The sequence below is a fragment of the Typopeltis vanoorti genome, chromosome 14 (assembly GCF_054136105.1).
Source record: "Typopeltis vanoorti isolate ZY-2024b chromosome 14, IOZ_Tvanoo_1.0, whole genome shotgun sequence".
NCBI lineage: Eukaryota > Metazoa > Arthropoda > Arachnida > Uropygi > Thelyphonidae > Typopeltis > Typopeltis vanoorti.
In genome coordinates this window covers 104,422,179-104,449,277 of record NC_143562.1, presented here as the reverse complement: position 1 = coordinate 104,449,277, position 27,099 = coordinate 104,422,179, and the positions used below count along the sequence as shown (strand labels likewise).

Genomic DNA, 27,099 nt, shown 5'->3' with positions numbered 1-27,099 from the left:
GTGGGTGTTTGCTCCCCCGAAACTTTTTTAACAATATACAGGCTTTTTTTTATCTGTATGATCACCCACATTGAAGTTTTATGTTTATTAATCCAGATATGGTTAGATCAAGACATTGTTCAAAGGGAAAATCTCTCTCTCTCTCTCCTAACCACTAACCTCCTTCTTACTATCACTTTTATATTGAATTTTGCAACATGTTCTTCGAATTCCAATTCCCTGTCCTTCATCCTTGGGTCCATAGCTTCTTCGTTCCTTTAGAAGCCATTTTTCATTTTTATTATAAGAATTTCGATATGTTGTGTCACAGATATGAAATATTATACTTGTCTACGTATCTCTTGGCAGTGACAAGTACGGTTTTCCTCCCACAGTGAGAGAAACTCGAGCTTTTAATTCCACAACTGAGTAAAATTAATATGCAAGTGCGTACAAATACATGACACTTAGGATTAGTGACATTGAATCTTGTGCAGATTCCATGAGAATGCTTCTCAACAATAAATGAATAATTGTGTGGTATTCTTTCTTGACTATAATCTACATGTTTCGTTGATTTTTCTATCGGCATCTTCAGGGAATACAAATTAGTAAGCTATATGAAGGTAACAGACTAGGTTATAACTGATGGTTCTAATTCATACAAAAAATTAGTATTGTGCGAGACAATGCGCGTGTCTGGGGGGAACGTGATTTATTTGTTATGACACATGATGTAATTGGCGTAAAAGTTCATTTCCTTATGTTTAATGATCTGATTAAAGCTTTCCAAATTTCTGGTAGGGTTAGACCTTGATTCTTCATTGTGCGGGCGACTGTAGCCGTTTCCTTGAAGGTTCTTGAATGGTAGTTCTCTTCTATATAGGGCATATGGCTCTTATCCCACTCAATGAGATGGTTGGTAGAGGCAAAGTGGCAAGAAAGGCCTGAAATGTCTTGTCTGTTGTTTCTGACATACCCTATGTGTTCTTTCTTTCTCGTTTCGAAGCTTCTAGAGGTCTAACCAATGTAACTAACACCATATGAGCAAGGTATATTATTTACTCCAGAGTACTTATAGAATGGATGAGGGTCTTTCGGTGATCTTAAAAATTTCCGAATAGTGTTGACTGGCTTGAATGCTACTCTGATATTATGCGGTTTTAGAAGGTTAGCCAATTTTTTTGGAAATGCTGCTGACAAATGGAATAGTAATAGTACTGATGTATTGGACATCATCACGTTGTCTTTGTGGTATGTCAGTAAAGAGTATCTTGTTGCAGAGTCTTTTTGGATAACCATTTATAGATAGCTCTCTGGATATCGTAGTTAATTCCTTTTGTAGGTCATCTTGGTCTGTTGTGTACTGTATAGCTTTTTTCTTGAGCATATGGATAATGCTAAGTTTCTGAGATATATAATGAGACGAGTTGAAATGGAGGTAACGTCCAATATTCGTAGGTTTGCTATGCACAGATAGGTTGATACTGTTATTGGTTTGTTTCTTTATTAGGGTGTCTAGGAATGGCAGTTTTCCATCTTTTTCGATTTCTAATGTGAATTTGATAGTATGGTGGAAACTATTGATTTGGTTGAGGTAATTCATTAGTTCTTCTTTCCAATGATTCCAAATGAGAAAGATATCATTATTGTTATTGTTATTATTCCTGACATCTCCAAGGAGTAAGAAGATTCATTGCGGGAGGACACCTACAGATGTCTCAACCACTACACCGAACCTCTACTACGATATGTCATCAACATATCTGTACCAAGTTTTCGGTTTTGGGATGATTTGGGATAAGATTTTTTACTCTAGATCTTCCATGAATAAGTCAGCACAAGGAGGAGAGAGGGGGGCTACCCATAATGAAACTTGGTACAGATATGTTGATGACATATCGTAGTAGAGGTTCGGTGTAGTGGTTGAGACAGCTGTAGATGTCTCAACGCGATGAATCTTCGGACTCCTTGGAGGTGTCAGGAATAATAACAATAACAATAATATTTTTTTCAAAAAAAAGCGTTAAATGATTTATACATTTCCGAATCTATTTATTGATTTATAAAAAGTAACTTGACTAACATTATAAAAAAGTGTAATAGTTTATATAACAAATGAATAAATTTCCCTGACGGCAAGAAACTGTAATTTCTTTTTTTAAAAAAAAAAGTATGAGCTTGCTCTTTCGGGGAAAAAAAAGCGTTACATGATTTATACATTTCCGAATCTATTTATTGATTTATTTTTAGGTGTATTTTATTGTAATTTAAATGTAGATGGCGTGTAGTGTGTTGTGATGAAACGTCGTTTGTATTTTGATGAAACGTGTTTGAGTTGCCATGGATTTAAAGGACATGTTATCGAATGTAGAAGCGTATACCAAACAACCTGAATCATTTTTAGAGTAAGTTTTATATGAATAACATGTAAAAATACGAATCTAGTTGCTTCAGTTCTTCCTTAATAGCTTGCTGGTGTTAGTTTTTCGAACTTGAATACAGCTTACGCTGTATTCAAGTTCGAAAAACTAACACCAGCTGTGTTTGAGTCATAGTTTATATATTCTTTAAGGCTTATTTTAAAAATATGATTACCATTTTATTCGATATTTTTTTAACATACCTTTTATTTTCTCCTACTTTCGTTGGGCATACGGAACTTAGCCATTACGTTGTTCTGTTTAGCTGTAATCCAAATATCCCCATTTCGTTAAATTAATTATATAATAAATGAAATCGGTACATAAAAATATACGTGTTTATATTTTATTCCGTTTATGCTCACATTAGATCAGATTTCCCATGGTTTTTTTGCCCGTGTAATTTAATCACTTGTGAGGTTAGTTTGACCGCACTTAAAGTTGTAGTAAGGGGAGACTGCTCTTGAGTGCCTTGTCTATTATCCGAAAATCATTCACTAATCATAATTTTTGAGTTTTATAGTATTCATGTATCAGTTACATACATTTATCATCAACCTTACACTAGAGAGTTCAAAGCCCCCCTATTGCATCAGCACCTCATTTATTCCCAATTATTCAAGCTAAAATTATTTTAATATTCTCAAAAGAATGTCGCCATTATTAATAGCATTCCTTATAGCCATCCCCAACTTTGCATCATCAGAAAACATCTCAATTCACATGAATTGTCATTAGAGCACAACCCTGCACCATACGACTGGTTATCTTCTCATTCACTTGTATGGAATTGATGATGAAGTAATTTGTCCTCATACATCTAAAAATATTGCCATATATGAATTTCCTCTATCTGTCACTTCTTTCACTTTGTCATAAAGTGCAAGTAGATTGTTAGAGTAAGATCTATCCTTTACAGACCATGCTAACCATCATAAAACATCCTGTCTCTGTTAACCAGTTACTAGATTCTATTCCAAACCAGTCTCTCCAATACCTTAATCTCAACATCAGGCATACAGAATGGAACTACTCATCACCTTATACACCTGTAGTTCATTTGTAGCATTTGCCTACATTTTTGTTGCAACATCATTCATACCTGATCTGTACTGACAGAGTGCTTATTAAATAATTTTCACACACCCTCTGTTGCGGTCATGTTTCTATCCATGTATCACTCTACTACAATTATTCTAACTAATTTTCTAAGGGGAAAAAAATAGTGCTTTTTCCATAGAAAATTAGTGTTTTATAATATATATTAGTGTAGATTTCATGTTTTTAGAATATTTAGTGTTTTTGTAATATTTTTATTGTACTATTGCAATATTAAATACAGCCATAAACTAGTACCAAAAATGCACAAGAAACAGAATGCTAACAAGAACAGCAAAATTGAGAACAAAAAGGCTTGCCCTTCTAAAGAAGATATTGAAAATAATTTAGCCTCCAAAATCTCAAGATTAAAGTAAATTATTAGACTAATGATATGGGAATTATAAAAAGTTGAGTGGCATTTAAAGGAACATGGAGAATAAGAAAGTTAAGAAGCAAAATGAAGAACAGCAAAGCAAGGAATTAGGTAAGCTAGTACATAATGAAAGTTAAGTAAGTAAAGTTGATCATAAAAATGAAGGATGTAATTTGCTATGGCAACTATCATAGAACAAGCAGTTGATGAGTGGGTTATAATTTCAAGTTTCCCAGACCAAAAATTAAAATATAGCACATGCAAAGAAAAAACAGCAAAGCAAAACAAGAGAGGCAGCAATTCCAGTAAGGATGAATGATTTAACTAGCAATAAGTTCAGTATGATAGTGGATATGAAAGAATTGTTGGAAGAAGTAAGAGTGAGAAAGTTAAAATCATAAGTTTATTGCCTAGATATGATAGAAATAATTAAGGACTATGATGCCAAACAATTTGATGCATAGGCTTTGTAGAAGTAATGGATATGGGTTTTTGGTATATCGAATGGATTTGGTATCAGGAGTAATGGATATCGAATGCATTTAGTATCAGGAGTCTTGAGAAATTATTAATTGGTATGAGACCTAATGCAGAGAGTCAGGGAAAGTAAATTATCATGTGAGGATGGTAAGCAACTGTGTAAGAGCGACAAGATTATGTGACTGTTAATGATGGGGAATGGGTATTATCATGAAAACAATTATAAGGAAAGAAGAATTTTGTGTTTGTCCGGTTCAGACTTATCAAGCATGTGCAAGGATGTCTGCATAAGTAAGGCACTAGATAAGAACAGAGATCTGCAAGATGTCCAACTGCATCTAGTGGACTACAGAGAAAAGTTGAAACATTGGGACTTCAGATTATAGGCATTAGTGAGACCTACCTCTCAGAGACACACTAACTTGTGTAAAGAGTAGAGTATTTTTAGGATGGATAGACAGGCTAGGAGAGGAGGGGGAGTGCTAATGAGCATGACATGGTGTTGTTACACACCTAGAGGATCGTTTATTAGTGAGGAAGACATGCATTACCAAAAGATAATGAGTAAGAAATGAGTAATCATAATGGGGGTGCTTTAATTATCCAAACATTGATTGGGTAGCTGTGACATCTCATGAGAAGAATGAAGCTGATTTTATTTAGCTGCTGTAAGACAATTTCCCCAAGCAGCATGTGACAGAAGGAACTCAAGGTCAAAGAGTGTTAGAGCTGATTATAGTGTCACAGGGGATTTTAATTAAAGATTGTAATTATCCTGCCTCTGGTTGGTGTTGTGATCACTATCACCAACTTGAGGTAGTACTCACTTGTTCCATTCAGAAAAGGTTACATGCTGAACTACAAAGCTGGAAATCATTCCCACCTGTTGAGTATGCTGGGTTCTGTACTATGGTATCAGTTGTTGGATGGGAAGGATATTGACAGTGCATGGGAAGTATTTAAAAAAATACTTAAATGATGCACGAGGGGATGAAGACTAGATTTTTCTCATAGAGTTTTACATGATTGGAATAGATTGCCATTGGATGTGGTGTGTGTGCAAGTAGTGTGAACGAATTCAAGAACTGATATGAGAGCTGGTGGCGATGGTATGTTGCCACTCTTGATGAGTCCCTGATGGTCTCTTAATAATATAATTCAATTGAATTGTATTCAGTATTGATCAGCATGTATTTGTTATTTTAATTTTATTCTGTATTTATAATCAAGTTTATATTCTTTATCATATCATCTTTATATTCTTTATCATAATCAAGTTCATATTCTTTATATGTTGATTCCTGAAGCCATTTTGTAAGATTTAATTCACTTCATTGTATTGTATTTCAATACTTTCCTAATCAACTGTTCTTTTGTTTTACAGGCCCCAGCCTCATGGCGTAGAAAGTTTTAAAATAATTTTAAAAAAACTCTATCAACTTACTTCAGAAATTAATACAAAGAAAAATTCTCTTCCAAGTGTTTTAAAAGAACTTCTAATAGAAAAGTTTGATAGTGAACAAATTTGGCAACAACTTGAGCTACAGAATTCTTCATTAAGATCCATTGTGACAAATAATGTTGAAAGAATTCTTACTCAGTGCCAGAATGGAGGAACATCTTCACTCTCTATCAATTCAAAGGCTGCTCTTGATAGTCATGATGAAGACATGTATAAATCAGAATCATGTGATGATGATGAAGATGATGTTCAGAAACAAATTTTATGTACTAAAATGGAAAAAGGGAAAGTTGCTAAAGTGAAAAAAACTGTGAAACCATCAGTGGTTGATGACCAGTTTTTTAAATTAGAAGAGATGGAAAATTTTCTTCAGAAAGAAGATATGAGAGAATTAGAAATGCATGAAGATTCTAATGATGACAGTGATAAAAGTTCCACCAGTATAAATTTATTTGAAGATCTTCCTTCTGATAATGAAGACATAAACCAGAATGATGAATTCAGTGATGATGATGATAGCAATAATGATTCTGTTGATTTGAAGGATACAGAATCTCTTGAAATGGGAAAAAAGGTAATTTTGTTGTTTTCAAAAAAATCTTATTCTACCAGCAAAATAAACTACTTTATATATCATGTATTGAAAATATATTGTGTTATTGTGTTATATAATATAATATATTATTATTACTTGACACCTCCACTAACTACACCAATGCCATCTACCGCCAACCATCACCACCACTAGTATTTCCACAGACAATCACTATGTATATATATATATATATATATATATATATATATATATATATATATACATAGTGTGTATGTATATATATATATATATACTGTGTATATATATTGTGTATATATACTGTGTATATATATATACTGTGTATATATATGGACTGTGTATATATATATATATGTAGAAAGTATTTTTACCTTGGGTATAAATATGTTAAAGATACCAAGTAATTTTTAAACCTGGTTTTACTCCATTTCCCAAGTAAGCAAACAGACTAAAAGTCAAGTTTGCGCCTGCAATTGATGCAAGTCTAACTGATCCCACAGGTATTGCAGGACCAGGGCAACTCGTGGCAAAGGTGGAACAAGCTCCAATCACTAATCTTAATATTTACCCTTAATGCCAAAACACATCTCCAAGAAGGGGATGTATGATGTTTTGTATTAAAGGCAAGGGGCCACTACCCAGACCGGTTTCGACCTTTATTGAGGTCTCGTCAGTGGGAGCTAGGCTAGAATTAGAAATACCAAGATTTAGTAATACAGAGCTTGTAAGTATTTCGCCAAAACAAGTTACCATAAGGTGTTTTAACCTTATTGAATAAAAATCTCTGGAGGAGATATAGATGTAGAAAGTATTTTTACCTTGGGTGTAAATATGTTAAAGATACCAAGTAATTTTTAAACCTGGTTTTACTCCATTTCCCAAGTAAGCAAACAGACTAAAAGTCAAGTTTGCGCCTGCAATTGATGCAAGTCTAACTGATCCCACAGGTATTGCAGGACCAGGGCAACTCGTGGCAAAGGTGGAACAATATTAAGATTAGTGATCGGAGCTTGTTCCACCTTTGCCACGAGTTGCCCTGGTCCTGCAATACCTGTGGGATCAGTTAGACTTGCATCAATTGCAGGCGCAAACTTGACTTTTAGTCTGTTTGCTTACTTGGGAAATGGAGTAAAACCAGGTTTAAAAATTACTTGGTATCTTTAACACACACACACACACACACACACACACACACACACACACACACACACACACACACACACACACACACACACACAGTGATACCCCGAAGTTATGCGGTAGGTGGGACCAACGAAAAGCGCGTAAGTTGAATTCGCGTAACTCGGGGTATAATTTTGCATGTAATTTATATATACAAACATACAATTGGGACCAAAGGTTTACAAAAACACCTATATATTTTTTAAGAAATATAATCATAATTGTAGTTTTTTGTACATAAAAAAAAGAAAGTTATTTCGATGTCGATGGTTTCATAAAATCTAATAGATTCGTCTGACAGCATAATGTCATTTTCTTGTCACGCAAAATTTCTTCACAGCAAGCAGTGATTTTTTAATTCATTCCCTTGTGGCTACAATTCGTTCCTCGTTAGAATCTATGTCCTCCAAAATCTGTAAACCTTTCTTAATTAAGCTGAGACCTGTTAATTTTGCAATTGTCGTGTGCTTTTCTGGTAAAACTGGATCTGAGGTTTCAGTCTCTTCAGTAGCGAAGAGTCCGATATTGGAGACTCTTCGCTACTTCGCTACTGTATATCATAAATGAATTTATGATATACAGTAGCCCAACTTGGGCTACTGTATATCATAAATTGGTAGGTCATAGGAAAACATCTGTAATGATTGCTTACTAAATAACTTAAGGAAATTACAATGTACAATAGAATATACATTAAATTAAACTTTTAATATATTTCCAGTATTTTGGCAACATCATGTTGCCATCTTCAAAGGAACTTACAATAACGACATGTGCACGCAGGCACTAAACACAGTAAATGAGAAACGAAGCGAGGAAGCTATGGTTTCCCTAAAAGTCCTGATGGTGCTCCCTAGCAGGCTATGTAGGTATTCTTGGCTGTTGGGCTGAAGGTCTCCTGATGTAAGCCTCCCAAATTTGGGGCAGTCTCATGCAACCAAATTTGTTGAGGTTTGGCATGTTTCTTAGGGCTGAGGCTGATTCCATGAATGTCTTTCAAATTTGAACTTGTTGCGGTGTATTATTGTGGCTTTCTTCCACCGTATTCTGTGGCGTGTATCCAGAGCATGGTCTGCAAGACCAGAGTGGCTGTACTGGTGAAACCGGATGTAGTCCTTGTGTTCTGAAATTCTGATATTCGCTCTCCTGCCTGTTTGGCCAAGCCACAATAATACACCATAGCAGGTTCAGATTTGAATGACTATTCATGGAATCAGCCTCAGCCCTAAGAAACATGCCAAACCTCAACATATTTGGTTGCATGAGACTGCCCCAAATTTGGGAGGCTTACATCAGGAGACCTTCAGCCCAATGGCCAAGAATACCTACATAGCCTGCTAGCGGACACCATCAGGACTTTTAGGAAAACCATAGCTTCCTCGCTTCTTTTCTCATTTACTGTGTTTAGTACCTGTGTTCACATGTCTTTATTGTAAGTTCCTTTGAAGATGGCAATGTGACGTTTCTGAAATATTGGAAATATATTAAAGTTTAATTTAATGTATATTCTATTGTACATTGTAATTTCCTTAAATTATTTAGTAAGCATGTATAACCAACATTTAAGCCTTTCTACAAGAATCTGTAATGATTATTTAGCCATTCAGTTCATACATCAAAAATTTCAAATTAGCAACTAATTCTTTGCTAAATTCTAAAGTTGTCTTCACATTTACTCCATTCCTGTTATATAAAAGTACTAACTTAAGGAAATGCCAAAAAGAAACATTTTGTGTGTGTGTGAGTTTTCTATATCAGGGAGTTTTTACCTTAACTTTCTCATTTTTCATCTAAAAATCTTCATCTAAAAATGTACTATTTGTTTCATTTTTTGAAATTTATCTATTATCTCTATCACTGGTGCACTAATACTATAGCACTAGTGATAGTGCTATAGTATCTTCCTTGGATATTTCAGTGTTTATACCTCCAACAGACTTTCTTTCACAACTGTACTAATTCACTACTAAGTAGACATGCAGAAATGTTTATTATATAGGCATCTCCATGGAGTCAAGATTCATTGCAGGAGACCCATTATTCGCACACTAGCCTTTATTTACACGATAGTTGTCATACCTGAATGCATTCACTGATGAAGCACTCACAGCTACTTTTTGGCAACCCATTTTTCTTCCATTTCTTGCATTGATGAACTTGGTAAATAAATTCTTTTACTATTCCAAACATGAAACACTAAATGTTCCTTTGACTTTTTTACCAGAAAGAAATCAGGATAATCTTGTCCAAATCTAAAAAAAAATTTCCTCATCCCAGTATTATTTCTCTAACTGTTCTGAATGTTTGTGCTGCAGGGTTGGCTCCTGGTTGCCTTTTGATTCTCTTCTTTTCCACTGGTATCGCTTATGCATCTTAGAAATTAGCCTATATATTTACCCTTTTCATTCTATTTTCAATTACTCTCCAGTTTTTCTCACTAAAGTAATGAAGAATATCATTAACAGTCAACTACCATATTACTTAGAAATCTCTCAATTAAAAAATTATTAATGGGTGATCTTGCTTGTTTTGTCCATCTTTGAACAAATGGCATGGAAAAGTTAGGAGAATTTCATATGGTTGTTATTGTTACTAAGGCATTTCATATGGAAGACTAATAAGCAAGCTCTCATTATATATATGTCCTCAGTACAAAATTTTTCCCTCTAACATTAGCACCATTCATGGGTCCAAAGTTGTTGTTTTTTTTTAACATGATCTGGAAATCATGCTGTGTAGAATGATATTCACGCTATTTCAGGCCCCCAGTAATGGGACAGTAGTTTAATATTTGGTAGTGCAATAAAATAAAACTTTAAATATCTCAAATGACCAAAGTTAAAAACCCTAGCTTTAAACTGTCTTTAAACAACTTTCAACAACTTTTACTGTCTACAACATGTTGTAGACAGTTAAAAGTCAACAAATTACTATTATTACGGGCAACTCCAGGGAGTCATTAGACTCATCGAGGGAGGCCCCAAATCATATTCATCACAACTATTTGACATTCATACAGTATCTATCATACCTCGCCTTAAATTCATTCACTGTCACAGCATCCACCACAGACTCAGGGGGCGCATTCCACTCATTCACTACTCTAAAAGTAAAGAACCCAGCTCTAACACCTTTACTAACCACACTTTTGCCCAGTTTCCATGGATGTCCCCTAGTCCTCCCACAAATCCTTAACCTGTTCTCATACGGTTCATTCCACAGACCTGCTATCATATATCAAATGCAAAATAAAGTTTGAAAGGACATAATGAAGAAAACTTTCTGCCTCCTCAAACAGATGAGGCATTCAAGTCTCTTGCTAAGAGACTTGTGTTGGGATAACTTCTCTCCTGTGCTTCCACTTGACTCGCATCCAAATTTTACGTTGGCAACATCACCCAAAAAGAAGGTTGACCTTTTGCCATCATTTTCTTTAATTCTTGTAAAGATGACCAAGGGAAATTGCCTCCAACTGTATACCACAAACAGTCCATTGCATATCTTCTATAATTCTTTTGACAAAAAGACATTGAAAAATCATTATTCTGGATACCAATAAGTCTCTTGATCCAGGTTTATTCTTTCCCCATTTTGTGTTCCAGAACGAATACCCATTCTATATCATTTATATACAAGATTGCTAAACAAATTGCAATCCTTTGATCTACCTACCACCCTCTGTAATTGGGTAGTCAGCTTTTTCTCTGGTCATTCACTGTGTCATAGTGGATGGCTCCCTCTTTCCATATTGATAAGTATTATGGATAATTATTAGAAGCTATGAAATTACAAACATATATGAAAATAATAAAAGAAATGTACAAAGGAAGTAAAAGTCATGTTATTGCACAGCAAACATCAGAATCGTTTGACATAAGGCAGGACTGGTATGAGACAAGTTTGTATAATATCTGCTTTACTGTTCAACATAGTCATTGATTAAATTATGAGAAAAGTTATGTGTAAGAAGAGGAATTCTCTGTCACAGCTGGAAAATTTAGATTATGTAGACGGGTTTGATATTATCAAAATACACTGGTGTACAAGCAAAATGGGAAGCATCGTATAAAACAGCTTTTGTTTTAATCATTAAAATAAATGATTAAAACAAAAGTTTTTAAATTGAACAGAAAATTCCACAGGAAAATTAAAATCAATCAACATGCAGTAGGAGTTTAAAGAATTTTACTTACTTGGGAGTAATGTTAATACTGAAAGTGGATCTGACGAGGATATCAATGAAAAGATTGGCAAAAAGCAAATACTGCTTTCAGAAAATTGAATAATATATCGAAATCATTCAAATATTATAAAATCAAAACAAAAATCTTTAGTAGCTATGTTAACACTATATTATATATATATGGATCAGAGACAAGGGAATTGACCAAAAAACAGGAAGCTAAATTAAATAATTTTCAGAGAAAATGTTTGCTTGAAATAATATTATTATTATTGTTCCAGGCAACTCCAAGGAGTCGACAGACTCGTCGAGGGAGGCCCTAACATCATGTCAAGAACAACTATTCAACATTGACACAGTATCTATCATACCTTGCCTTGAACTCATTCACGGTCGTAGCACCCACAACAGACTCTGGAAGCTTATTCCACTCATTCACCACTCTCCAAGTAAAAAACCTAGCTCTATATCCTTTTTCAACCACGCTCTTGCCCAGCTTCCATGCATGGCCCCTAGTCCTCCCACCACCAGTCATATTTTCAAAAATATCTTCTGGATCAATCTTATAGAAACCCTTCAGTAATTTGAATGTCTCAATCATATCACTCCTCCTTCACCTATCGTCCAATCTCTGCAACCCACAAATTTTCAACCTATTCTCATAAGGTTCAATCCACTGACCTTCTATCATCTTGGTCACTCGTCTCTGGATCCTCTCCACTTCCTCCCCATCACGAAGAAACCCTGGTGCCCATAACTGGGCACAGTAGTCCAGATGGGGTCTTATCAAGGCTCGATACAGAAGAACAACAACTTGTTTGTCTCTGCATGTTAAAGTATTTTTCAGAAGCCAAGTGATTTGATGAACTGATTTAGTCACTTTTGCAATGTGCGTACTAAACTTCAATTCCCTATCCACCAACACTCCCAAATCCCTGGCCTCATCAATCTCCTGGAGTACGGTTCCATCAATGTGATATACTGCTGCTATTCTTTTCACCCCAAAAATTGACATCCATTTTTCCTAGCCCAGTCCTCCAAACTATCCAAATCATCCTGTAACATTTTGACATCCTGTGCACTCACAATTGCTCTACCCAACTTTGCATCATCAGCAAACAAGTGAACACTTCCTCTCAAATCCTTTCCTATATCATTGATGAACAAATTGAAAAGCAGTGGTCCAAGAACAGAGCACTGCGGCACACCACTAGTCACAAGCCGTCTTTTAGACTCCACTCCTGCATAAACCACTCTCTGGTATCTCTCCTTCAACCACCATCCTATCCATCTCACCAACCCTATATCTATCCCCATCTGCTCCAGTTTACTGATTAGGGTTCCATATGGTAACCTGTCAAAGGCCTTGGCAAGGTCCAGTAGTATCACTGTAAACCCATTACCCCTATCCAGTTCAGCCGTCACTGTGTTATAAAACGTGAGCAAGTTACTGAGGCATGATCTACCCTTCACAAAACCATGTTGTCCCCCATACAATATCCCATTTTCATCTATCCAATCCTGTATTCTTTTCTTGACTAATTTCTCAAAGACCTTGACAATGATTCCTGATATGCTAATCGGTCGGTAATTTACAACAGCAGTCTTGGAACCACCTTTATGCATTGGAACTATTTTCCCCTCTTTCCACCCCCTCGGGACTAACAGACCCGTGACTCAAATTAAACAAAATGGCCAAGGGTACTGACAATTCTTTAGCTGCTTCTCATACGACACGAGCTGGTATATCATCCAATCCCACAGATGTATTGACATTGAGGTTATGCAATAGACTACTCACCTCCACTTCATTCACCACAATTCCAATATAGTCTACTGGTTTATTCGTTTCTGCAATGTCACCACCTGGATGATATATATACTTGCAAAGTGCTCACTCAGTAACTCAACTATATCAACTGATTCAGTTACCTCCCTACCATCGGCATTCTTTAAAATCATTCTGCCATGTACATTTTTCCTTTTACTTGCACCGTATCGAAAAAAATGTTTACGATTCTCTTTAGCCTGCATGGCCAATGTTCTTTCGTAATCCTTTTTTGCTTTTCTTACCACACTCGTTAGCCTTCTGGCCTGCACTTTATACCGTTAATGTGCCTGCCGGTCACCTTTCTCCTTAAATTCCCTCCATAGTTGCTTTTTTTTTTTTTTTTTTTTTTTTTTTTGCAACTCAAGCTTAATGATGTTATTCATACATTTAACCCCTACGTGATTTATTATTCAAACTCTAGGTATACAGTCAGCCATTGCTTCATGCAAACACTTCTTAACCGCCTCCCATGCACTAACTATTTCTAGCCCTTGCAGTTGTACATGCCATGGCACTGAACCAATCAAACTCGTAAGCTTGTCATACTTACCAGCCCGATAATTCCACATGCAACCTGTCTTAATTGTAAATTCCACACCTTTAGCCACCTCCAAGTCAAGACCCTATGATCACTCTCACCCATTGGTGGTAACGTGGTCATATTCATTACAGTCAAATTCTCAGATGCAATTACCAGGTCACGCACTCTCTGACCCCTAGTATTTTCCATTACATGCTGTTGTCGCAGAGAGTTATCCCTTAATAACTGCATAAAATCCAATTCCTTCCTCCCGTGTGTCCTCTCCTCACTCCAATCGATGCGACCATAGTTGAAATTTCCCATAATAATTACCCTCCTTCCACTCATTCCTTCTATTTGCTTGTGCATACTGTCACCACCATCTTTTCCATCACCTGGTCTATAGCAGCACCCAATTGTATATTTTGTTCTGCTAGCCACAATCTCACACCAAATGGTCTCAAATGTGTTCTTTTCTCTATCCTGCAATTCAACTTCTATTCTCCTTGGCTGCAGCTCATCAGCTATCATCAACAATACTCCTCCCTCCATTTTATTCTCCCTGTCATTCCTGAACACACTATACCCATCACATTCAATCCCACTAGCTATATCATCTGCAGTCAGCCATGATTCAATAATACCAATAATCTGTGGTCTGGAAGTGCAAACCATGGCCAAAAACTCTTCCTGCTTGTTCCTAATACTCCTAGCATTAGTGTACATGAATTTAAGACCCCCATTAGCTCCAAAACTACCTTGATGCCTTATATTAACTATCCCACTCTGATTTATTATATATTAAAAGGATGAATATATTAAAAATATATTCATCCTCGTTGTCGTCCGGTAGCATCCTCTAGCAAGAGTGTTGCAGCAGATTAGCAGCTCTTCTCCATTTCTCTCTGTCTGTTGCCTCCGTCATTCTTAAACCAGTCCATTCCACAATATCATTGAAACACTCTCTAGTTGGTCTTCCATGTGTTCTCTTCCCCACAACTTTCTCTTGTAATATAGTTCTTGTCATGTGTCCCGGAGAACCTCTCAGAAGATGTCCTGCAAATCTGGTCTTTCTTTGCATAATATTCTTGAGCAGTGTTCTTTCCATCCCAACTCTTCTTAAAACTTCTTGATTTGATATTCTCTCTATATAACTAATCTTTTCTATCTTTCTATAATACCACATTTCCAATGCATTAATTCTTTCCATCTCTCTCTTTCTGAATGTCCATGACTCACTTCCATAACTTGCAATACTCCAAACTGTTGCTTTAACTATTCCAACTCTAACACCTATTTTAATATTCTTGTTTATTAAAATTCTCTTCATTTCCATAAATGCCGATTTAGCTTTGCCTATACCATTTCTAATGTCCAACTCTGAAGTTCCTTTCTCTGAGATCCAGCTACCTAAATATTGAAATCTATCCACGTCTTCTAAAATCTTTCCTCCACATCTTATCTTTGCATTATCTCCTATTTTTCTGCCCATTATCATTATCTTGGTCTTCTTTGTGTTAATACTTAGTCCGTATTCTTTACAAGAGTTTTGAATTCTTTGAACAATTTGTTGTAATCTATTTTCACTTTCTGCCATCACCACTGCATCATCCGCATATCTTAAGTTATTAATAATTCTTCCATTTATTTTTATTCCTTCTTCTACATTCTCAAACACCTCTCTATGTATCTGTTCACTATAAAGGTTAAATAATAATGGTGATAACTTGCATCCTTGTCTAACTCCTCTCACCACTGGGAATTCACCTGTTTCCTCTCCATTTACACATATTGATGCTATTTGTGACCAATATAATCTCTTTAAAATTTCCAAGTCATAAGAGTCAATATCAATATTTTCTAGAATGTCAAAAAACCCTTTATGTTTCACTGTATCAAATGCCTTTTCAAAATCTAGAATGTCAAAAAACCCTTTATGTTTCACTGTATCAAATGCCTTTTCAAAATCTAGAAATTCCAAAAACAACTTTCCACCATGGTTTAGTGTTTTTTCCCCGATAATTCTTAGACAAGTTATAGCCTCTCTAGTTCCTTTGTTGTTTGGAATCCAAACTGTTCCTCATTCATTTCTTTTTCTATTTTATTCTTAATTCTCTCTAAAATTATTTGTACCAGAATTTTTACTGTGCGAGTTATAAGACTTATCGTTCTAAAATTGTTACAGTCTAAAACTCCCATCTTTTTTGGAATGGGGATAAAAATTGATCTTCTAAACCGCACTGGTAATTCTTGTCTCTCATAAATTCCGTTAATAATTTGCCATAACACTTCCATACCTTTTTCACCTATATTCCTTAAGTTCTATCTGTATACCATCTATTCCAGGGGATTGTCCTTCTTTAATCTTTTGAATTTCTAGATTCAATTCCTCACTCATGATGTACAGTCTCTGTCCACTATGCTCTTTCATTTGATTTTCTCCTCTTTCTCTGTCTTCATCAAGTTTATTTACATATTCTTCCCATCTCTGTAATATCTTCTCTTTTTCTATCAGAATTTCACTCTTTCATTCTATATTCATCCTAGCATGTAAAAACAATGAATTATGTAAACTGACAGCAAAAAAGTATGACCAGTAGAATAAAAAAATATAAATTAAAAAGGATGGACAGCAGAGATAGATTCTAAGAGTATCTTTGATATGGATACCAGAAGGAAGAAGGAAAAGGCCTAAATTAACTTGGCAGAGAATGGCTGTTTGGGAGAGCTGGAGAGCAGCAGAATTAGTGGAACAATACATGTATCTGAAAGAAATGGATCTCAACATTATGTGCCATGAGGTACCAAGAAAATAGGTAACTAATACAGTAACATCGAACTTCATACATACTTTATCAGTAATGGAGAGAATTTGTCTTTAGGAGAAGGTAGTAGCTTGTATTGATTAGTTTTGAAGGAAGCAGTAAGTTGAAATTTTCTTAGAATCTTTGTTACACATTCAGAAATGCCTTTTATATAAAGAATAGGAATTCTGGTGATTTTTTTTTTTCTTCATTTGGGAAATGTGTATATCAGTTATTTTCTGGATAATTTTGCAGTTGTAATCATTTAGAAGGCCCTTTGTTTGATAGTTTCTATTTCATGTAAGAGTGCTGCTTATGAGGAGCAAATTTTTATAAATGGACTCCTGATAACGGAGATTTTATTATCATATTTTTGGTTGTGGTAGTGATTATGAAGTATGGAGAGTCACTACCATAAGTTTGCCTGGCTGGCTGGCCAACTTATGGCCATGTCAGAATATGCTACCATAAACTACTTGCCTTTGGACACATTGTTAATGTCTGCTTTGTCCTATCTGCACCTTTCGTTATATATAACTCTTACTTTATGCTCTGACTTTCTTCCTCTCGCTCACACCCTGTAATTTAACATATTTATTTGATTAACCAGTTAAACTTCTCATTGAATGCGAGTTTGTAAGAATCCTAAACCAAAACAAAGCAGATATTATTCCCCATTAACTCTGACCTTTACTTTATATCAGTGGTGGCTTAAGCTCATTACTTAGCATATTAAAATTATCTTGCTCCTCTTTTGTCAGATACATGCAGATTTGTAGTTTTGAGATCAGTGCATGGACAAGCCAATCTCAATGTTTTGTTACACTTTTCAATCCACATATGAACATGGATGTAATGAAATTACAAGTCATAGATAATAATAATAATAATAATAATAATAATAATAATTATTATTATTATTATTTGACACCTCCAGGGAGTCCAAGACTCATCGAGGGAGGGCTCCTACTCTACAACTTTCCGTCTTCACCACTCAACCTGATCCACGAACCACATCATCTATACCAATACCATCTGCTGTCCGCCATCACCATGTATTTTTCACAAACATCCATGCCCACAGTGGGATTTGAATCCACAGCTTTTAGGCTGGAGAGCGAGTAGTGGTCCTTCCCTTAATGCATAACATTATACATATCCGCAAGGAGATGTGTTTTGCATTATGGGAGATACTGAGATAGGAGTGATGTTAGCTTGGTCCACCTTTGCTACGAGTTGCCCGGTGTTGTACTACCTTTCGCAGTCCTGAAGATATTTTCAGGAGCAAACTTTGTTTGCTCACACTTGGATAAAGGATTAAACTAAATTTATTATTATTATCATCTAAATTTAAATTATAAACCATGGCCACCCCTATCGATATAGTTGCTAGACCAACCAATCTTTCTTGGGTCATTGCTGTTTGCAAATAATTTTTAATCAGTTTAAGCTTGGAAAAACTTCTTTCCGCATATGCCATGCTAACAGGAATTGTTAGTGTAATGATGGCACCTACTGCAATATGGCTGAACGAGTGCCCTTTTTAAGCCACGCCGCGAGGCAGGCTGCCTCTGCTACATCCTGTCGACGGTACTGCTTACAATGAGTTGAATCCCATATATACTTCATTCATTCCGTACAGTCCTTAATCATCATTAACAGCGACCCCACTTAAGTGGGACAAGCTGCAGAAGAAGAAGAAGAAGATATAGAAATTTATTGCTGAATTAGCATTGTAATTCAGGCTTCCTGGTTAGTCGCTTATGTTCAGGTGTGTCATCCTCATTAGTTTCCCTGTCTTCTGGGCTCTTTAGGTGCCTTGTTGCAGTTTGTTCAGAGTTGCATCCTCAAAATCTTAATTTTTATTGTAACATTGAAGGCTATTGTCAATGCATAAAAACTCTTCGTAGTTTCTGACATGTTGCAGTTTAAAAATGATTTAATTTTCATAATCAGCGATATCTGGCATTTCCTGGTCTGAATTCTTAAAGAAACAATGAGCAAAGCAGTTTTGAATTGTTTGCCTACTTTTTTCTTACCAACTGTTTGCAACAAATTGTACTACTGCCCATAAAATGATAACCTTTGTGTTGATTTCTTTGACCATTGAAGATGTCAGTAGATTTTCTTCAATTGTTTCAAGGATGTAGTGTACCAATATTCCATGATACAGTGTCTTCAAATTTTTTTGATTCCCATGTCTATTGGCTGTACTAGGGACATGGGGTTAGCCTGAAGAAATTCAAATTGAATGTTTTTCAAACAATCTAATTGAGGATGCACCTCACAGTTGTCCAGAAGCAGAAGAATTTTTCTTGAATTTTGTTGTAATTCTACATCCCAACTCATTAGCCATTCCTGAAAAATAATAGAAGTTACCCATGCATTCTTGTTGGCATAACATAGGAGTGGCAAAGTGTCTATTCTAAGCCTGTTATAGCATTGAGGCTTGACGCTTTTTCCAATAACCAACAGCTTCTGTTTGTCACTTACCAGCATGCTACAGCAGCACAGCATAGTAATGGGATCCATTGCTTTTCCTGACAGTGCTGCAAGTTTATAGCTCAGGGAACCATTTGGTGTGGCATGGTAAAACAGACCTGTTTCGTTAGCATCATACATTTCATCAGGACTAAACTTATGCAGCGATTCGGGTAGCTTAGTTGATTTCCACTGTTCAGTGTTCACAGTATCAGTGCTATAGATGCTTACATGGTAACCATCTATAGCTTTAAAGCTTGCATGGTTACCATATAAGCTTTAAGGCTACCAGCTTTCTAGCTGACTCTTCTGATTTGGTTTTTGACATTTGACCATTAATGCGCACACCTCGTTCAGTTACAATAGAGAATCATTGATTGATAGACTCCTCAATATCTGGATCCTTGCCTTCTCGCTTCTGTTTTTAGGATTTTCCCTGTTGTCCATCATGTGAGGTCATTCTTCTTTCAAGAATGCTTCTTTTTGTCCTGCTGGCCTAACAAATGTGCAATTGTAGATTTTGCAACAGTGGTTATCTCTGCCAGTTGATGATGACTGGTGTTAGATGATTGGCTTTTTTATTTTGTCAAACACGGTGATTTTATCTTCTAATGTTAGGTCTTTCCTTGGCGTCTTGACAGGAGCCATATAAAAAAAAATAATTAAATCGCTACACTGTTTGTTACACTTTTTACTAAAAAATTAACATGCCTGTTTTAATCAAGAGTATGCTACCTAGCAGTCATTGTAAGTAGAATTGTTATTCAGTAAAATAACGAACTAATTCAGGCGAGGGGGGGGGTGTCCGTTATATAATAAAGTAGATTTTCTGAATGCATATGTTTAAAAATTGACAAATTAGCTATTTTACATGTTTTTACTTATGTAGAAACTTTTATGTAATTAAAATTAAGTACTGTATCTATGAAAAATTTAATTTCACAGAAAGTTTTCTATATGTATTATTGCTTATAACCTCACCGTGGTTTTTGATCTAATTTTCGATTTACTGTTATATTAACTCTTTTCCGTTTGTCCATATTTTAAGGTTAGGGTTACAAAGATGTGTTTTACCATTCATATCTAATTTTAAATTTATATTGAATAGGTCTATAAAATGTGTATGTACATAAACCATTCACTGCGAGTAAACAAATGCACACTATTGGGTGTGGCTTAGCACACGTCAGAACATTGACTGGCACCCATTAAAACTGATGCAGAAAGTTACGTCACGTGACAAAAGAACCAATTACAGCGTGATTATTATTATTACATCACACCTCCAGGGAGTCCAAAGACTCATTGAGGGAGGGCATCTACTCTACAACTCTTCCTCTCACTACACCACCAACCTTCATCAGCTAACACCAATGCCATCTACTGCCGACTACCACCACTAGTGCTTTCACAGACAATCACAAACATACATGCCCACAATGGGATTCGAACCCACAGCCTTTTGGCTGGAGAGTGGATACGCTAACCACTCGGCCCACCAAGGCCGGCAATTGATGTGATGACTTGCTAATCATTCACAAAACATGATTTATGAGAGGTGACTCATTTATGTTGGCTAAATTACTACATTTTTCCAACATACGATGGACTATTTGCCAAAATTTGTTAAAAAATAACAGAAATTAATAGCATAAATAACCTGCTAATTTAATTATAAACAAATCTTGATTAAAAGCATTTTAAAATTAACAGGGTATTGATTTTCACATGTGACATATGGACCAGAAATTTTGTCTGTTAAATCGAGGGTTTACTGTACTGTCAAAATACATGTGTCCTCTACTCTGTATACTGGTGCTGATTGACAACAATACTCTCTATGTAACTTACTACATGTGTGCCATCTACAGCCACTGTCCTGATAAAGCAGCAAGGTGGCCCAAATAAGCGAAGCAACTTTGGATTATATTCTTGATTTGTTTCCTTTCTTCAGTATTTGTCCCAAATAAACTGTCCCCCAATTAACCAGAATCTACTGTATATATATTTTTTAAAGCCAAATCTTGAAAAATCAGCATGATACAGTGCTAATCATGTGAGATTTTAGAGTTAATTTTCTACTCCTTTTTTTTTTCTTTGTAATGTCTTCAAGAGCATGACTTTCACTATTTTTAGTATTAGATTTGCTATCCTTCTTAGGATTAGTCTTAATCTCATAAATCACTGATTATCAGAAGTGAGACTCATGCATTTCCTATCCTGTTAACAAATATTCTTGCCCTATAGTGTTTTACCTATTTGGAACTATATTCTTGAAAGTTTATTTTTCACTTGGTTAGAGTATAATAAATTGAGTTTAATCCTTTATCCAAGTGTGAGCAAACAAAGTTTGCGTCTGAAAGTATCTTCAGGACTGGGGTAAGGTGGTACAACACCAGGACAACTCGTTGCAAAGGTGGAGCAAGCTACCAACACTACTGTCTCAGTATCTCCTATAATGCAAAACACATCTCCTTGCGGATATGTCTAATTTTTTTAAATTGCGGATTAGACATATCCACAAGGAGATGTGTTTTGCATTATAGGAGATACTGAGACAGTAGTGTTGGTAGCTTGCTCCACCTTTGCAACGAGTTGCCTGGTGTTGTACCACCTTACCCCAGTCCTGAAGATACTTTCAGGTGCAAACTTTGTTTGTTCACACTTGGATAAAGGATTAAACTAAATTTATTAGGAACTATATTTACAATGGACTTGTTGCATGGGTGTCTCACTATTGATCTCCTTCACTTTATCTAATTTGTTATTTTGAATCTGTTCAACTTTCCTTTCTTCTACTGAATTTGCCAATTTTGTTTTGTTATCTACTAGGTCTTCTTTCATTGTTATGAAATCTTCCTTCTCATCTTTGTTTATTGTTTCAGTTTCAAACACTTTTCTTTGTTCAACTTTAGTGCATTCATTAGACTCCTGTAACATGTAAACAGAATGCTTATTAGAGTTATACTCTATCCCACAAAGAGAAATTGTACTCTCCAAGAAGTTACAGGTAAAGTGGTATCTACTTAAGAAATCAAGACCAATATTTATTTTCTTTGAAGTCAAAATCTCAGTTTCAAAGATACTTCTTGATGTGATTGAATCATTGAATATAATAATTTCATCAGGAATGAAGTCCTTTACCTTGTTATAAAATAACAAAGATATGACTGAGATATGTGCTCCTGTATCTAACAGAATCTCACAAGGCAGATCCTCAATTAGATCCTAACCCTATATGACCGTTAAAGGTTTTTCATTTTTAGTATGTGCAATTTCAACATTATACATGTCCTTACAGACATGTATAATGCTATGCATTAAGGGAAGGGCCACTACCCAGACCGGTTTCGATTCTTTATTGAGGTCTCATCAGTGGGAGCCAGACTCAGAAGTGGTACCAAGGTTGAAGTAATGCAAAAATCATATTTCTATATACAAGTAGCCAAAAGGTGTCACACCTTATTATTATCTCCTGTCATGAAGTTACTTTATGTAACTTTCTTTGCTTACACTTGGATAAAGGATGAAACCAAGAATATAATTTGTTGGCATCTTTAATTTATAACATAATCAAGTGGAAGAACTTTCAACATCTATCCCTAATCCAAAGTATTTTAATAGTAAGATGTGACACCTTTTGGCTACTTGTATATGGAAATATGACTTTTGCATTACTTCAACCTTGGTATCATTTCTGGGTCTGGCTTCCACTGATGAGACCCCCAATAAAGGTTGAAACTGGTCTGGGTAGTGGCCCTTCCAATAATGCATAGCACTATACGTCTGTAAGAATATGGGTGTTGCATTATGGAATACTAAGACAATTAATGTGAAGTTATTAGCCTCTATATAAGTTGCCCTGTCATGAAGTTACCTCATGCACAAACTTTGTTTGCTTATACTTGGATAAAGGTGAAACCAAGAATATAATTTCTTGGCATCTTTAATTTATATTGCCTGATAGGTAGTAAGAGCATGAACAGTGAATGAGTTTACAGAATGGTATGTTAGAGACTTTGTGTTGTTTAAGGTGGGTTATTTTGTGTTGTTAAATCCCTCTTCTCATTTAGAAGCAAAATGGACATCCTAGGTATTAGGTATATCTAATACTATCACCAAAATTCAGTACTCATAAACTGCATGCTCTTTTCATCATATTCTGTTTTAGATAATAATCATTCTTTAACTGAATAAATTACATTTTCTTACCTCTTGCATATAATATTTTTGTTTGTTTGTTTGTTTGTTTGTTAATCCCACACGGGTGTGGCCTCATTGTTTTTATTTTATTTATTTTGCATAATACAGAAATTGTATTCGGAGACCAAAATTGAACATTTTTCAAGCTGTTTCACATCCTCAATAAGTGGGGCAGTGTTCCCACGCACTCATGAAATTCATCTTCCACTTAAAGACATTCATAAATTTCACTGCTTGCAGTGGGATCCAAATCTACTTCTAATCAGACCTGCAATATTGCATAAAATGAAAATTTTGTTTAAGAAATATAGGAAGAATGGTAATGAGGCTAGTCATTCTTAGCACAAATGCACGGTAGATGGTGACTGGCATGGTGATATATAATTTATTATTAGTAGTAGTAGTATTAGGATTTCAGTATAATAATTAAACAATAATGTCATCATCATCATCATCATCAAATTCCTGCCATGTACCCTCAAGGGGTGTACAGGATATGACAGTACTACATGAAAAAATTACATCATTACTAACTTCCTATCTACAATTTTCCTCCAAATCAGTCTGTTACTTGTCAAGACTCCAACATTATCAGATCTTATATTTCTATCGTCTAAGGCACTTTGTACCGTATCAATCCACCTATATCTTGGTCTTCCTCTGGGTCGTTTTCCTGCCAACCTGGCAGAGAACACTTGTTTTGCTAATCTTTCCTCTCCCATTCTATTTAAGTGACCATACCATCTGAGATTAGCTCTGCTAACGCATTCCTGGATGCTGACAATGTCAAGTTCTTTCCTAATATCCTCATTTTTAATATGATATTGCCATTGATGCCATCTGTTCACGCCTCTAATCTTTCTCAGGACTCTCATATCTGCGGTCTCTAGTCTTTGGTCAAGTGTTTTACTTCTGACCCAGCTCTCAGATCCATAAGTTAAAATTGGTTTGAACACAGTCTTGTATACAGCTAATTTAGTGTTCCGACTAATTTCTTTCTTATTCCATATGAATTTATTCAGTTGACTTCCCACGATACCAGCTTTGCTGATTCTGTTGTCTATTTCTATATTTAGTTTACCATCTTCAGTAAAAATTGCGCCTAAGTAGCTGAAATGTTTTACTTGTTCCACAGGTTCTCCATTCACAACACAGTTGACATTTTCAACAATTCTGCCTATTTTCATTCTTTGTCTTTTTATTGCTGACCTTCATACCATATCTATTACAACAGCTATTCAATTTAGTCAGAGAATCTTGCAGACTTGTAGCGGATTTATTTAGAAGTATAACATCATCCGCATAAAGCAAAGAGCTGACATTAACATCTCCAATTTTGATATCAGGTTTAATACCACATTCCTTCATAATGTGATCCATATAGATAATGAATAACAGAGGGGATAATGTACATCCTTGTCTCACACCAGATTTAACATTAAACCATCTTCCTGTACTTCCTTCAATTCTAACTGCTGACTCACAACTCAAATAAAGACTAAGTATTGCTTGATATAATGCCCCATTGACACCATATAACTGCAGCGTATTGAATAGCTTCTCTCTTGGCACCTTGTCATATGCCTTTTCCAAATCGACAAAACTTAAATACAGATCTTTGTTATATTCCCATGCTATCTCGACTATTTGTCGTAAAGTGAAGATCTGATCCTGACAGCCTCTATTTGGCCTGAATCCAGCTTGTTCTTCACCAAGCTTTTCTTCCACAATTCTTCTCAACCGTTTCTCAAGTATACTTGCATAGATCTTGCCAGGAACACTCAGTAGGGAAATACCTCTGTAATTCTCACATTCCGTTTTATTTCCCTTTTTATATATGGGTACTATGAGAGCTCTACACCAATCATCGGGAATTCGTCCCTCTGTCCGGGCTTTCTGAACTATGCAGTGCAGCCACTGTAAGACTCTTATACCACCATACTTCAGCATTTCTGGTCGAATATCATCTACTCCTGCTGCCTTTCCACATTTCAAGCCTTTGATGGCTTTTTCTACTTCAAGTATAGATATGTATTCCTGACTGCATGCCTGGTCAGTGTTTTTTATCACTGTGCTGTCATCACTGCTTGTTTCATTTAGCAGTTTTTCAAAGTAATTACTCCATACTTCAAGGATATCTTTTTCTCCTGTTTTCATTTCACCTTTATCATCTCTAATTCCTTTTACAGCACTCTTTCCTCCATTCCTAAGCTTCTTCAACAACCTCCAGAATATTTTGCCACCTTCTTGATATTTATTTTCTATATTCTTGCCAAAGTCCTCCCATGACTTTTGTTTAGCTAGTTTTACACACTGTTTAGCTTTCTTACATTTGTCTCTGTATTCTGTAAGAGTAAAAGCTGAATTATTTGCCAGGAACTTTTGATATGCTTTCTTCTTTTCCTTCACTGCCTCTTTAATTTCCTGTGTCCACCAGGGAGTTCTGATTTTTTTATCTTTGCACACAACCTCACCACATGCCTCTCTGGCAGAATCAATCAATGTTTCCTTCAGAGTTTGCCACTGAATCTCCAATGTTTGATTCCTGTTCTCAAACTCTTTCATTTTCTTTTCAATAATATTTCTGTATTTTAGTCTACAGTTTACATCTGAGAGCTGCTCAACTTTTATTCGCTTTAAAACTTTCTTACATGTTATTCTTTTCAATATGAAATTCAATTTTATCCTGCTCAAGACTAAATAGTGATCACTTCCAATTTCAAATCCTCTGTACACTCTGGTGTCCTGCACCAGGGAGAAAACATCACTATCAACAATAACATAGTCAATGAGACTTTTCTTATTCCTAGCCTCTTCTCTCCATGTGAATTTGTGCACATTTTTATGTTGGAACATGGTGTTAGTAATAACCAGTCCATGTCCTGAGCAGAAATCCAACAGATATTTGCCATTATTATTAGCTTTGCTCTTTTCTCCAAATTTTCCCAAAATATTTTTGTATGTCTCACAATCATTTCCTACTCTGCTATTTAGATCCCCAACAAGGACCAACTTTACCTTTTTCATTGTGTCAGTTGCTTTTTCTAAAGCCTCAAAAAATTCCTCCACTTCTACCTTAGTAGAACCTTCTGTGGGACCATAGGCACAAATAAGTCTCATTGTCCAGTTCCCCATTCTCATATTTGCCCACATTACTCTACTTGAGACTGACTGCCATTCAAGAAGATTAGCCTCGTATTTTGTGTTGAATTCTATGGCTACTCCTTCTTTTCCTTGATTGTTATTGCCTGAATATAACATTTTGTATTTATTGCTCAGAAAGATCTCACCAGTTTTGGTCTTTTTTGTTTGTCACCCCTATTATGTCGATCTGGTACTTATCTAATTCCTCAGCTAGCTCCATTTCTTTGCCATTCAGGCTTCTTACGTTGATAGTACCAATCTTTAACTCTGGTGATGTTGAGTTGTGGTTTGTTTTCAGATTTGTTCCAGTAGCTGACTTTTCGCTGTTCGCCCTGGTTCCCTGGCGAAAACAACGGGGG

At 35.6% G+C, this 27,099-nt stretch overlaps 1 protein-coding gene across 1 annotated transcript in view; it reads left to right on the top strand.

The window, feature by feature from the left end:
- The first annotated feature begins 2,296 nt into the window (after window positions 1-2,296).
- LOC150099817 (U3 small nucleolar ribonucleoprotein MPP10-like) overlaps window positions 2,297-27,099 on the top strand; it is a 114,075-nt gene continuing 89,272 nt past the window's right edge. The window contains exons 1-2 of the mRNA XM_090403678.1: window positions 2,297-2,387; window positions 5,741-6,392. Of these exons, the coding sequence (XP_090259804.1) occupies window positions 2,323-2,387; window positions 5,741-6,392 (717 nt within the window). The 5' untranslated portion in view covers window positions 2,297-2,322. The remainder of the gene's footprint in view (window positions 2,388-5,740; window positions 6,393-27,099) is intronic.